The following is a 12294-nucleotide window of genomic DNA, read 5'->3' on the forward strand; positions in this document are numbered from 1 at the left end:
CCACACTTAGCTTATATTTGTGCTCCCCTTTAGCCGCCCAATACTTTGTACCATAAATCATAGCCGGTCTGATAGCAGTGCGATAGAATTTATCTTTAAGTTTTAAAGGTACTTTTTTGTCACATATAAAACCAGATGTACTCCACCATTTAGACCAACCTGCTTTGATCCTATGATTTACATCCTGTTCAATCTCTCCATTATCCTGTATGATGCACCCAAGATACTTAAAACTCTTAACTTTTCGTAGGATGTTATCTCCAATTTTCACCTCTATATTAGAGTTTTTCCTTTGCAAGCCGAACTTACATTCCATATATTTCGTCTTGCTACGACTTATGCACAGACCATACACTTCTAGAGCTTCTCTCCATAACTCCAATTTCTTATTTAAGTCTTCCCTTGACTCTCCCATAAGGACGATATCATTCGCAAAAAGCATGTACCATGGTACAAGCTCTTTGATATGCTCTATAAGTACTTCCAAGACTAATGTAAAAAAGTATGGACTTAAGGATGATCCCTGGTGTAATCCTATACCAATATAAAATTCCTCTGTCACACCACCTTGAGTCTTCACACTAGTTGTATCCACATCATACATGTCTTTAATTGCACGAATATATGCGATCCTTACTCTCTTCTTTTCTAAAACTTTCCATAAGACTTCCATTGACATCCTATTGTATGCTTTTTCCAAATCAATAAAGACTATATGTAGATCTTTTTTATTACTATGATACATCTCCATCATTCTTCTTAACAGGTATATCGCTTCAGTGGTAGAGCTGCATGGCATAAAACCAAATTGGTTCTCTATTACTTGTGTCGCTTGTCTCAACCTCCGTTTTATCACTATTTCCCATAACTTCATGGTATGACTTATGAGCTTGATTCCTCTATAGTTTCCGTAACTTTGTATATCCCCTTTATTCTTGTAGATAAGTACCAAGGTACTCTTTCTCCACTCATTTGTAATCTTCTTAGACCTTAAAATCTAATTAAAAATCTTGGTTAACCAACTGATGCCTTTCTCTCCAAGGCCCTTCCAAACTTCAATCGGGATATTATCGAGTCCTACTGCGCTGCCATTTTTTATCCGCTTTAGAGACTCTTTTACTTCGAAGTCTCAAATCCTTCGATAGTAGTCGAAGTTTGATCTTCTTCCCTCATGCATAACCAACCAAGGCTCGAAAGGGTCTTCTGTCCTTCATTAAATAACTCGTAAAAGTAGCTCTTCCACCTTTAATTGATCTTCTCCTCTTGAGCTAACACCTCCCCATCTTTATTCTTTATGCACTTAACCTGATACAAGTCTCTCGTTCTTCTTTCATGACTCTTTGCGATCATATATATATATTTTTTTCTCATTCTTTAATGCCTAAGGACTGGTAAAGACTCTCATATGCTCTTGTTCTTGCTTCGCTTACAGCCACTTTTGTTTTTTTTTTAGCCGCCTTATATTTTTTCCAATTATCTGCATTGCGGCACAAAGACCACTCTTTAAAGCATACCCTTTTTGCCTTTATCTTTTTTTATACACTTGCATCCCACCACCAGGACTCCTTGTCTCTTGGTCCTATCCCTCTAGATTCACCAAAACTTTCTTTTACTTTTACTGTTCTTCTAATAACTTCTGCCATCTTTTTCCACATCTCTTCCGCGCTTCCGTTCCCATCCCACTTTGCCTCTTCTTCTACGCATCTTAGGAAACTTCTTTGTTATTCACCTTTCATCTGCCACTACCTCGTTCTTGGATTCTTCGTATGATATCTTTTCTTTCATTTTTGTTCAACACGAAAATGCATGACAAGCATCCTATGTTGTGTTGTTAAACTCTCTCCTAGAATAATTTTATAATTAATGCAAAATTTTCGGTCGACTCTCCTCAATAAGAAGAAGTCGATGTGAGAGCTTGTCATGCCACTCTTATAGGTTATAAGATGTTCGTCTCTCTTTTTAAAATATGTATTTGTGATGAGGAGATCAAAGATTGAAGAAAAGTCCAAAATAGTTTTACCCTCGGTATTGACCACCCCAAAATCATGGCCTCCGTGAATATTTCTATATCCAGTCACTTCTCTTCCAATATGGCCATTTAAATCTCTTTCTAAGAAAATCTTATCTCCCGAAGGCATGTCTTAGACTAAACTCTCTAAATCCTCCCAAAATCTTATCTTGTGTTGTCTTTCACCCTTTTGACATCTACTACCTCCTTTTTTCACTTCTTATCCACGATAATACTTATCCCCATTCCTATTCTTTACCTTTTCCGTATACCAAAGTTTGAACTCAGAAGTATCTAACTCTCTAATCTTCGCACCAACCCATTTTGTTTCTTGTAGGCACATGATGTTAATCTTCCTCCTTGTCATGGTATCCATTACCTCCATGGATTTTCCTGTTAGAGTGCCTATGTTCCATGTCCCAAATCTCAACCCCGATCTTTACCTTTTTCTTTGTGAACTAGCTTATTTATCTTCGTCCATTCACGGAAACATGGGAATCCTTACTCATTTAACACTACACCTGGGTATCGATGCAGCGGCTCTTACTTATTTGACACTGTGCGCGAGCCATACAGCGTATTGCTTCTGGACAACAACCTAATTTTAGCGCAATAACGTCTTTGATCTATGTCATGAAGATTTGACTAAGTTGTTATGTTGACTGTCGAAGACTTAACACAACTCTCTTCCTTTATCTGAACTTAGGACCGGCTATGTATTACAAGTATAATATAGGCGGAGTTAAAAAATTAATTTATAATTAAAATTAAATAAAGACTATTAAATAATTATTAAAAAAACTTAAAAAATATGTTTGTTATAGAGACCATTTAATAGTTCAAAACGTTTTAGATAAGGGAATGAAAGTGGGTAATTGGAACATTCAAGTATTCAACTTTTTGGTCTCAAGATTAATTAAAGTATAAGTCTAATAACACGGCACAACATCATGTTGAGGCAGCATTAATGGAGGTCCCGCTTGAAGGCATAAAAGTGGTGGTGTTGTCAGTGTGCTCACAGTGCCATAAACATTCCAGCAAAAGGGGTTGGTCAAAATATGGCCTTGTTGTGAAGGAAACAATTCCACTTGAGAAAGCATAATATCTGTGCATGGAACAGAATCACTGCATGCAAAGCGCATAGGGAAGCTTCTGAAATCGTAAGTGCCTCTTATGTTTGAGTATGACACATTGGACACTGAAACCGCAGAGGTTTGGTTGATGCAGTTCTTTAAGGGGCAATAGTATTGGTCTATGATGATTGGGTTGCGGACATTGTCCATGTGCATGCTCTCGAAGGTTACCATTGACACTGAACCTCTTCCACCTTGCCATGTTTTGATCCGAACACCATTATCAGAGTTCTTAATAACTGACTCACTCACTGTGATGTTCCACACACAAGCTCGCGAGTTGTAGTTCCCTAGGCTCCCAATGCTGCAATCAAATACCACTTATTAATCCATAGTTACATGGAACACAATAAGTTTTGGTATAGAAATAAAATATAATATATCACATACTTACATGTAAAATATTTTACGTGAAAAATATACTCATGACTTTCATGTAACTACGAGTAATCATAGTACACATTAGAGTCAACGTTACAAGATTATTTATTGTTCTTAGCATTTTTTGAAAGATTTTAAACTCTGAGTAGTCCATGCTTGTGACCCTTATGGTAACTAGCTACTAGTGAAGTGTACCTAATTCCATGACTTGGACCACACTTGATATTCTTGATGTCCACATTGTAACAACCGGCTCCAATGGACACACAGTCATCACCTGTATACAGTGATAGGAATGAAGACAAACAAGGGCAGTATAGGGATTGACAAGTTTTAAATTTTGATAGTTTTTTGAATTACCATTGGAAATGAGTGAATTGTAAATCCTAACATTGTTTGTGTTCTCAATGTGAATCCCATCAGTGTTGGGGCTCAGAGCAGGTGATCTTATGATAAGCTTTTCAATATGTACATTTTGGCAATCTTCAAATCTGAAATGGAATTTTGGACTGTTCTTAATTTTTAGTCCTTCTATTCTCAAATTAGAACTCATAAAGAACCTTATGGCCTGCATAACAAGGACTCAAATTTCATTCATAAGCTCCTCAAATTATGTGCCACTCAAAAAAAATAAAAAATCAACAAGATTCAGTTATTAATATGTGACTTACCACAGGACTATCACATGGACCTGGTAGTGTTGTTCCATTAATACCCTGTTCAATGGAAATGTAAGCACAGAAATATTAAACCTCAAAAGGTAAAGAGAGAAAGAAAAATGGGAAACTATTTACTTTGTGAGGCTTGCAAGGGAGGTTCCACCATTTCTCTCCCCTGCCATCAATAAGACCACCTCCCTTCATTGTCAATCCATTGATTCTATAGAAAACCAGCCATTGTTTCTTGCTTTTATTCTTCGGCCATGAATCAGGTCCATCGGGTGGCATAATAGTACCTTCAACCTTTATATTAATGGTAAAAATATTAAAGCACACGTCATATATTTAGCCATGTACTAATAGTAACAATATTTTGCAGAAAAATATTAATATGACATAAGGACATTACCTTAAAAGTAAGGCCAGATACACAAGGCCCTGTGAATATAGTAGATTGTATCATGAAGACATTACCCTTGGGAACAAGGAGAATTCGCGATTCTTCGGCTCGACATGCTGTGTCCCAAGCCAACTGAAATGCTTGTGTATCATCAGAGACACCATCCCCAACTGCACCAAAAGATCTTACATCGAAAACAAGAGATCTTTCGACAATTTCACCAGTTCCCTCAGGTGATGGAGAAGGAGAGAATGAGACAAGGGACATTGAAAGCCTACCATAAATTGGGAGAAATAACAAACATATTACTAATATTAAGAAAACTTGAGTTCTGAACAGAAAGAATATCATGTTTATAGGTTAAGCTTCTAAGTAGCTAAGTTTGAACAATCAAACATAGTATTAGTTCACTTGGCTATTTAGAGTGCAACATATTTGGCCACTATATATACTATCTCATTGCTAGCCATAAAAATTGAGTTAATACTGTGTTTGAACATTGATTGAACCACTGGGATTTTGAAACAAGCAATGTCACTATCATTGGCTACACATAGACACAGTTAGTGGGGCATTATGATTTATGATCAAAGAAACGAGGAAGCAGGGTCAAGCTTATGCAGTAAAATGAGTGATCACTATAGTGATTAGTGATTTGCTAGAATGGTTTGGAATGAAGACACTTCTAAACTATCTTAGCACCATCTTTGAGCTTAGTGGAAGCTGCTTTTCTTGTGGATGGTTGAGTCTTACATTGTAATCATCACACAAAACTGACCACTCCGTTTGGGGAGTAGAATCGCACTCTGATTCAGCAAGTTGACTCCACAAGTGAGGATTTGCCAACCTTTCATTGTTATTGATAGTCTCGGGTTAGTTTATAAGATCTGGTTGTATGGACATTCTCTCATGTTTTTAGCTAATAATACACATTTCGTTATTCTCAATGGAAACATTTGTGTAGACTACAACTCTCCTGTTAAGATCAACGTTGTTATTATTGTACATTGACACCACTGAAACTACTAAGCTATTCTAGTGACTTCTACATTGTTTGACTAGGATATGACTAAGAGAAAACACGTTACTTGAATTTGCAATGCATGTTGGGCAAATCAAATCTGTTTATAAGTGAAAAATGTAGTCTAGTTTGTTGCACTATGATTAGTAAATATAAACTATGAATAGAAGAATATTTTAATCAACAACACATCACATTAAGATCCCCATGATAGTAGATACTAGATAGATGGGACTTAAAACTCTTCACAGTTGTTGAACTTTTGAATGTCTTCACGAACAAGACACTACTTGTCTCTTCTTGAAACAATGATATTCAAAGCACTTGCTTTTGTCCCAAGATAATCGAGGCAACAGAATTGTAATCAGAACTAACTAACATGGAGAGCATAACTAAGTCTGCCACCCCATCATTGTATCCACAAATATATAACACATGACATTTTGGTCTTCTATTCGATGTTACAATCTGCTGTTGTACATGAAAACACGGTCGGTGTTCCTCTGAATACCCATCAAGCATTGGGTAAAATATTTGAGTACCGATATATATCTCAATCTGTTTTTACAAAGACACCGAACATACAACAAAGATAGGCAAATGGAACAAATTTCATAGAACAACATAAATAGAGGAAACACGGAGTAGCATTCGTATGTAGACCGCAGATGCAATTTTGTTCCATTTTATGATATTTTTATCACAAGCCGAGAAACGGGCATTGCTTCCTCGCATACTCTGGAATCAATTTCACCAATACCTCCGCTGGAACCCCCTTCAGTTCTGGTGCACAAGCAGAAAATAAACCCAAACAATCAGCCAGAACTATTGATGGCAATAAAGTCACAAAAACAATGACATAATTTGAATTATTATCATACCATGAGCTTTGAAATTGAATAATGGTGGAAGGAAACGACCATTTGGTAAGCGAGCATTTGGATCACGAAGTTCATCAAAGAAAGGATGGGTCAAGGCATCTAACTGCACCAGTTATAGACAAAATAAGAACCCACTATAAAACTTAAGAGGACGGGAGACAACCATGACTAATTAGATTAGAAACTATAGAACTGCCATACAGTTTGTGGACCATTACATAATAATGGAGAGTACTAGTTCCAGATTAGGATACAATTCCAGAACTATTAGGCCTGCTAAGAAATCATATACTCACAGCTGAGCAACGCAGATTAGGTGAGTATTGTAGTAGTCTTGAGACCAAATCAACAGCTTCTGGAGGCATGCGCTTATGGAATATCTGGTAGTAGCAAATCAATAAATTTATGTTACGATGTGTGCTAAACAAGAGTAGTTAACAGATATTTTGGTGCAGTTAGCAATATTATATTATAAAACAGAAGCTATTGAATCTACCTTGTGCCATGGATGTGCTTTAATCTGTGGGAATTTAAATTCTGTATAGTTAGGGTTCATGCACTTAATCTCTTCCCTTGTTGGAGTGCCCAGAACCTATTGAAACAACAAATGGAACATTTATTTACATGTCATGGCAAATCAGCAAGGCTACTCAACAGTGACAGTTCTTTATCAATTGCATGATATGATGTTACAAGTTACAGCTTTAGTTAACATAACCCATCCAAGTCTACCAATTTCAAAGGATGCAATGCAAATTAGGAAAAAATAGCAGCATTAACAAACAACCAAAAAAATTAGAAAGATTACTTTGATGATCTCAACAAGTTGATCAACTCCACTCTCACCAGGGAACAAAGGCTGGAAAAGGAAAAATAAATTTCGTTATTATAGATGCCAAATGAAAAATAAAAAGAACTCCAATCAATTGATACTAACCTGTCCAAGCAGAAGCTCAGCCAATACGCAACCAACAGACCAAACATCAATAGCTGTGGTATATTCAGTGGCTCCAAATATAAGCTCAGGTGCTCTATAGTATCTAGAACATATGTATGATATATTTGGTTCACCTTTTACCTGTCAAGATCAGACCAACAAAGTAAATGTAAACTGTTGTAAATAGGACAGCTGATGAAGCTCTAAGGTGAATGTTGAAGGAGAAAAAACACATAAAAAACGTACCAAGACTTTTGCACTCCCAAAGTCACATAATTTAACCTGGTGGGTATGTGGATTGACCTGGACAGAAAAGCTTTCAGTCAGCAATAATAGAGTTTGAGATGGAAATAACCCATTTTTGCTACAGCAAACACTGTGAGAACTGAAACACAAGTGAGAAAAATATAATCAATGAGAAGATATGGTAAATAACACTCATACTAATAGATTTTGAGGCTTGATATCCCGATGGCAGACTCCAATGCAGCGATGTATATAAGATAGTGCCCTAAAGATCTGCAGTATAATAAGAAAACCAATAACACTTCAGAATAGAGCTTACTACAGGAAGGAGAACACATGATCTCGAAATAGAAAATAAAAAGCCCTTGCCCAAACTAAAATGCAATGAAATTAGTATACTGCTATTTTTAACAAGTAATTCAACTTTGTGAACTGGTATCCATGAGTCAATCAATTGTAGGAAGCAGCAACTTTCAGCAAAGTGAAGATTGAGAATTAACACCTTTTGTCTCAACTGACCTTATTAAAAAGATTGTTTGATTTTAGGTGTCATCCACTTTTCTTTTAAGTAAGGCATAATAAACATTTTCACAATACATATGACCATAATTATGCTGAAGAAAATGCCAACTCAAATGGAATGGATTTGAAAGGAAAGTATTGCAGAGATCAGGCTTCTAAATTCCTTTTTATGTTCATAATAATATTTAAATACTAAATACATTTCATTTAACTAGTTGCAACTTGTTCATCAAGATGAGATTATGATTTATTAAAAAGAACAAAAAAATAAGAACCGGGGTAGCATGCTTTTAAGATTCATCATTAATGTTCAATGCATGCTCCAAAACTTGAGCAAAATCAAGGTATAGAACTCTAGAAAATAATCTATAACATTAACAGTTTAAGACAGATATTCCTCAGTATACAACTGATAAAGGGATCACAATTAAGCATACCTGGTACGTATAGAGTTTCACATATATTAGTGGCATCCTTTGGCTCAACTTGTTGTAATGTTTGATCACACGGCTAACTGTTTCAGGAACATACTCTAGTACCAAATTAAGGTATAGTTCATCCTTTTCAGTGGTTGAAAAGAAACAATGCTTCAAAGAGACAACATTTGGGTGGTCAAGCAGACGCATTGTCTGAAGCTCCCGATTCTTATACCTCTTATCTTGAAGAACCTTTTTGATAGCTACAGTTTCACCAGTCTCCAAGCATTTAGCCTACACAATTACAAAGGCCAAAATAAATAAATAAATAAATAAATAAATAAAATCAGCATCAGAGGCACATTGACATTGCATTTGAAAGGCCAAACGATACATCATCCAGTACACAGTATAGGAATCAGCACCTGGAAGACAACCCCAAATGATCCATGCCCAACAACCCGCTCTGCCATGTAACTTATAGTCTGAAACATTAAGAATTAAGAAAGGTGTTCAATTAATCTACCGCAATAAATGAGCATTTATGTTAAAAATGGAATAATAATTTACAAATACAGTTAAATAAATCAAAACAAAATAAAAATGTTTGGGAGACAATAAAAATCAGTATAAATCAGCCCAAAGTTACCTTATTTTGCATTCATGATTCATTAATTACCGTTGTAATAGGTAATATTAAATGAAATAAGTGTGTAATAATAGATGTTACATGCATGAAATTATGAATGTCAGATTAAATGAGATAACTTTAGATTATTGTCTCACTAGTATTGCCGAGAAAATGTTTTGAGAGACAATGTTACCTTATTTTGCATTTCTTAATCACCACTTACCTTATTTTGTATTCTTTAATTACTGCTAGAATAATTGAGTAATTTCAGATGTAACAAGGCCCTAATATATGATATATTAACTATATCTATATCCTAACGTATGGGAGAGGATATTTACCAATGACAAAGCACAACACAAACATGTTGAAGACAGCACACAGTTGTGCTATTCACTGTATAAAAATTCAAGTCAGCATGCAGTACAGCTGGCATAATAACCAAATCTTGAGGATAACACACTTTTGATTTTAAGGATAAACAGAATAAATTAAATTAAATCTCATGCAAATCCCCACACTCCTCATCACAACATCTATAAAAGACAAGATAGGGGAAAATAACATATTCAAAAAAAATAAGGTCCCCAAATGAATTAAATTGTTTATATACTAGCCTACATCATCCAAGCACCATGTCAACACAGCAAGTGAGACAATAAACTAGTTATCAGCTAGATTATTTAAAGCATTCCACAGATATATCAGGGGAAAAAGATAGAAGGAGAAGATGTACCTGCTTTGGTTGACCATTTCTACCACCAATAGTAGTTACAATAATATGGCCGGTCTCCGTTCCATTGCCATCAACAACTGTAGCTTCCATTTCCTGCAAGATGAACCAAACCATAAAGAACTAAACTCTGAAACTTAAAAACACAAAACACAAAAAGAAAAGGGATATTGTGCCAAGAAATTAACAGAGTGTAGTGGCATACCTTATCATCCCTAATTTTCATATCGTTCATCTCTTCCGGCAATCTATCAACGCCGCCACCTGATTCTCTCACGCCTGATGTTGGTGCCATACCAACAGACGCCATATTCAGGTTCTTCCCTCACTTCCTTGCAACTTCTTCAACAGCTCAAAACTCACTCATCTGCCTTCTAGAATCAACAGCAACAAAATTATCTTTTTTAATTTTTAATCAAAGCAAAACTAAATAAATGAGCATGAAACTGAAGCAAAAACAGTAAAGTACCACCTTCTACGCACAGAAAACCTAAGTCCAAAAATACATGAAAACAATAAATGCAATTTTTTCCTTCATTTTCCCATTGAGTGAACTTCAAAGATCCATCCGTAGGAATCACAAATCCAACGAAAAACACCTCGTCGCAACACCCGCCAAAAAAATTACAAAATTTAAAAAAAAATTCCCCAAAAATGAAAAAGAGATCCTAATAGCAGAACGGAGGTGGAAAACCCGATCCGAGTGCAGAAAAATTAATTAAGAGAAGTATTGCGACTTCAGCTCAGGGAAAAAGCAAAAGATAGAAGTTATATCGGTTAGAGGATCGAAAGTAGAATTGAGGAAAGTAAATGGCATAAAAGCAAAAAATGAAACAAGTAATAAGAAAGAGGAAGGAAATATAAATATATAATAGAATATAAAATATACCTTGGGAAGCATAAGCATAAGCATAAGCATATTATGTTATGTAATGAAAATGTAAATGAAAATGAAAATGAAGATGAAAAGCGAAGGAGGTTTGGTTGTGAGGTGGGTTAGATCGAAGAAGGTGACAGACAGGTTCGTTGGTTGGTTCTCTTTAGTTTTATGTTTATGAAATTTGTGTGTGAGAGACTGTGCATTTTGCAAGAAAGACAAATAGTGTTTCTGCTTTACTGTGTGGTCTACTAACTACTATACATCTAAGACCAATACATCCATTCCTCACAGTCAAACCACAAACTCTACCTTCTTTTTTTATTTAGTTATTTTGCTTCTTAATTTCATATATTTAATATGAATTTAATTTTAATATATTGATATTATAAAATATTTTGTATAACTTTTTAATAATATTTATTTTTTTTAAATAATTATTTATGTAGTTAATATAAACTATAGTTATTTTTATTGATATAATATTATATAATTAAATATATATGTAATGTTATTTTATATAAATAGTATATTAAAATTAAATTTTATCTAATATATTTAAAATATAAAATATTATATTTTATATAATTTTAGTAAAATATATCTTTAGAATATATATTAATAATTTTTTTATTATTATGAAATAAATACTAATCTTTAGTGTTTACTATTCAAACATCTCACAATAATTAAGACATAAATTTGTATTATGTATATTAAATAATTTAATTAAATATATTAAATTATTTAAAAAAATTTAATTATTATGAATAATTGCTTTTTATGGATTAAATAGTTTTACTCTTGTTTAGACACCAAAAAAAAAATAGTTTTACTCTTTGTGAATGATTAGAGATTAATTTTGTAAGAAATTGAATTATCCTTAAAAATATAAACAGAAATGCAGTTCGCTATATATACTTATTATTTTTCTTTTCTTGGATATATGCAATCATGCATTGCCATTTACGGATGGAAAAATTATTAATTACAAAAGTAAAAAATATCTGCGACAAGCATGGCAACTCTCTTTGACTGTTCAAACTGATCATTTAATTTTTTTGGTTTATCTTTATCCTATCCCCGGTTAACCCGGATATTAATTGTTTCTGGCAGTTTAGGCCAACTGTTCTTTCTTTTTGGGATTAAACTGTTATGACTTTAACTAAAAGCTTAAGATGGAACCAAACAAACAACTAAATCTATCCGGGTTTTTACTCTTCTCTAGATCGTTAAACAAAGAAAAAGCATGTGATAATATGTGATCTAACACAACTCTGAATAATAATTTGAAGGTGGACTTCACGTGAAGTTGATAGTTGAGAACCGTTAGATGAAAATTTAGTCAAATCGGTCAAATTGTCTAACAGCTCTCAGCTATCAACTTCACGTGAAGTTGACTGCACCTGAGTTTCCACCTAATTTGAAATGAAAATTTTGATTGTTGTA

The 12294-nt window shown here is 34.3% G+C and overlaps 2 protein-coding genes across 5 annotated transcripts; both read right to left on the reverse strand.

The window, feature by feature from the left end:
• Positions 1-2838: 2838 nt before the first annotated feature.
• On the reverse strand, positions 2839-4981 carry LOC107492196 (polygalacturonase At1g48100-like). The gene is made up of 6 exons (XM_016113190.3): positions 4591-4981; positions 4317-4484; positions 4194-4238; positions 3883-4090; positions 3718-3799; positions 2839-3445 (listed from the first exon to the last, which is right to left on the reverse strand). The coding sequence occupies exons 1-6, from the start codon at positions 4930-4932 to the stop codon at positions 2938-2940; spliced, it is 1353 nt and encodes a 450-aa protein (XP_015968676.2). The 5' UTR covers positions 4933-4981; the 3' UTR covers positions 2839-2937.
• A 933-nt stretch (positions 4982-5914) lies between these two features.
• On the reverse strand, positions 5915-11070 carry LOC107492224 (shaggy-related protein kinase alpha). Of its 4 annotated transcripts, none has more exons than XM_052262839.1 (13): positions 10858-11070; positions 10174-10339; positions 9972-10064; positions 9030-9089; positions 8626-8898; positions 7865-7939; positions 7667-7723; positions 7421-7561; positions 7292-7342; positions 6980-7075; positions 6780-6863; positions 6484-6586; positions 5915-6385 (listed from the first exon to the last, which is right to left on the reverse strand). In XM_052262839.1, exons 2-13 carry the CDS (start codon positions 10276-10278, stop codon positions 6303-6305), a joined length of 1221 nt encoding a protein of 406 aa, XP_052118799.1. In that variant the 5' UTR covers positions 10279-10339; positions 10858-11070; the 3' UTR covers positions 5915-6302. The 4 variants fall into 4 exon arrangements, with proteins under 4 accessions (XP_052118799.1, XP_015968703.1, XP_052118800.1 ...); XM_016113217.3 differs by having other exon boundaries at positions 10174-10342; XM_052262840.1 differs by lacking the exon at positions 10858-11070 and adding an exon at positions 10441-10753.
• Positions 11071-12294: the final 1224 nt, after the last annotated feature.

This window comes from Arachis duranensis, chromosome 6, assembly GCF_000817695.3.
Source record: "Arachis duranensis cultivar V14167 chromosome 6, aradu.V14167.gnm2.J7QH, whole genome shotgun sequence".
Classification (NCBI taxonomy): Eukaryota; Viridiplantae; Streptophyta; class Magnoliopsida; order Fabales; family Fabaceae; genus Arachis; species Arachis duranensis.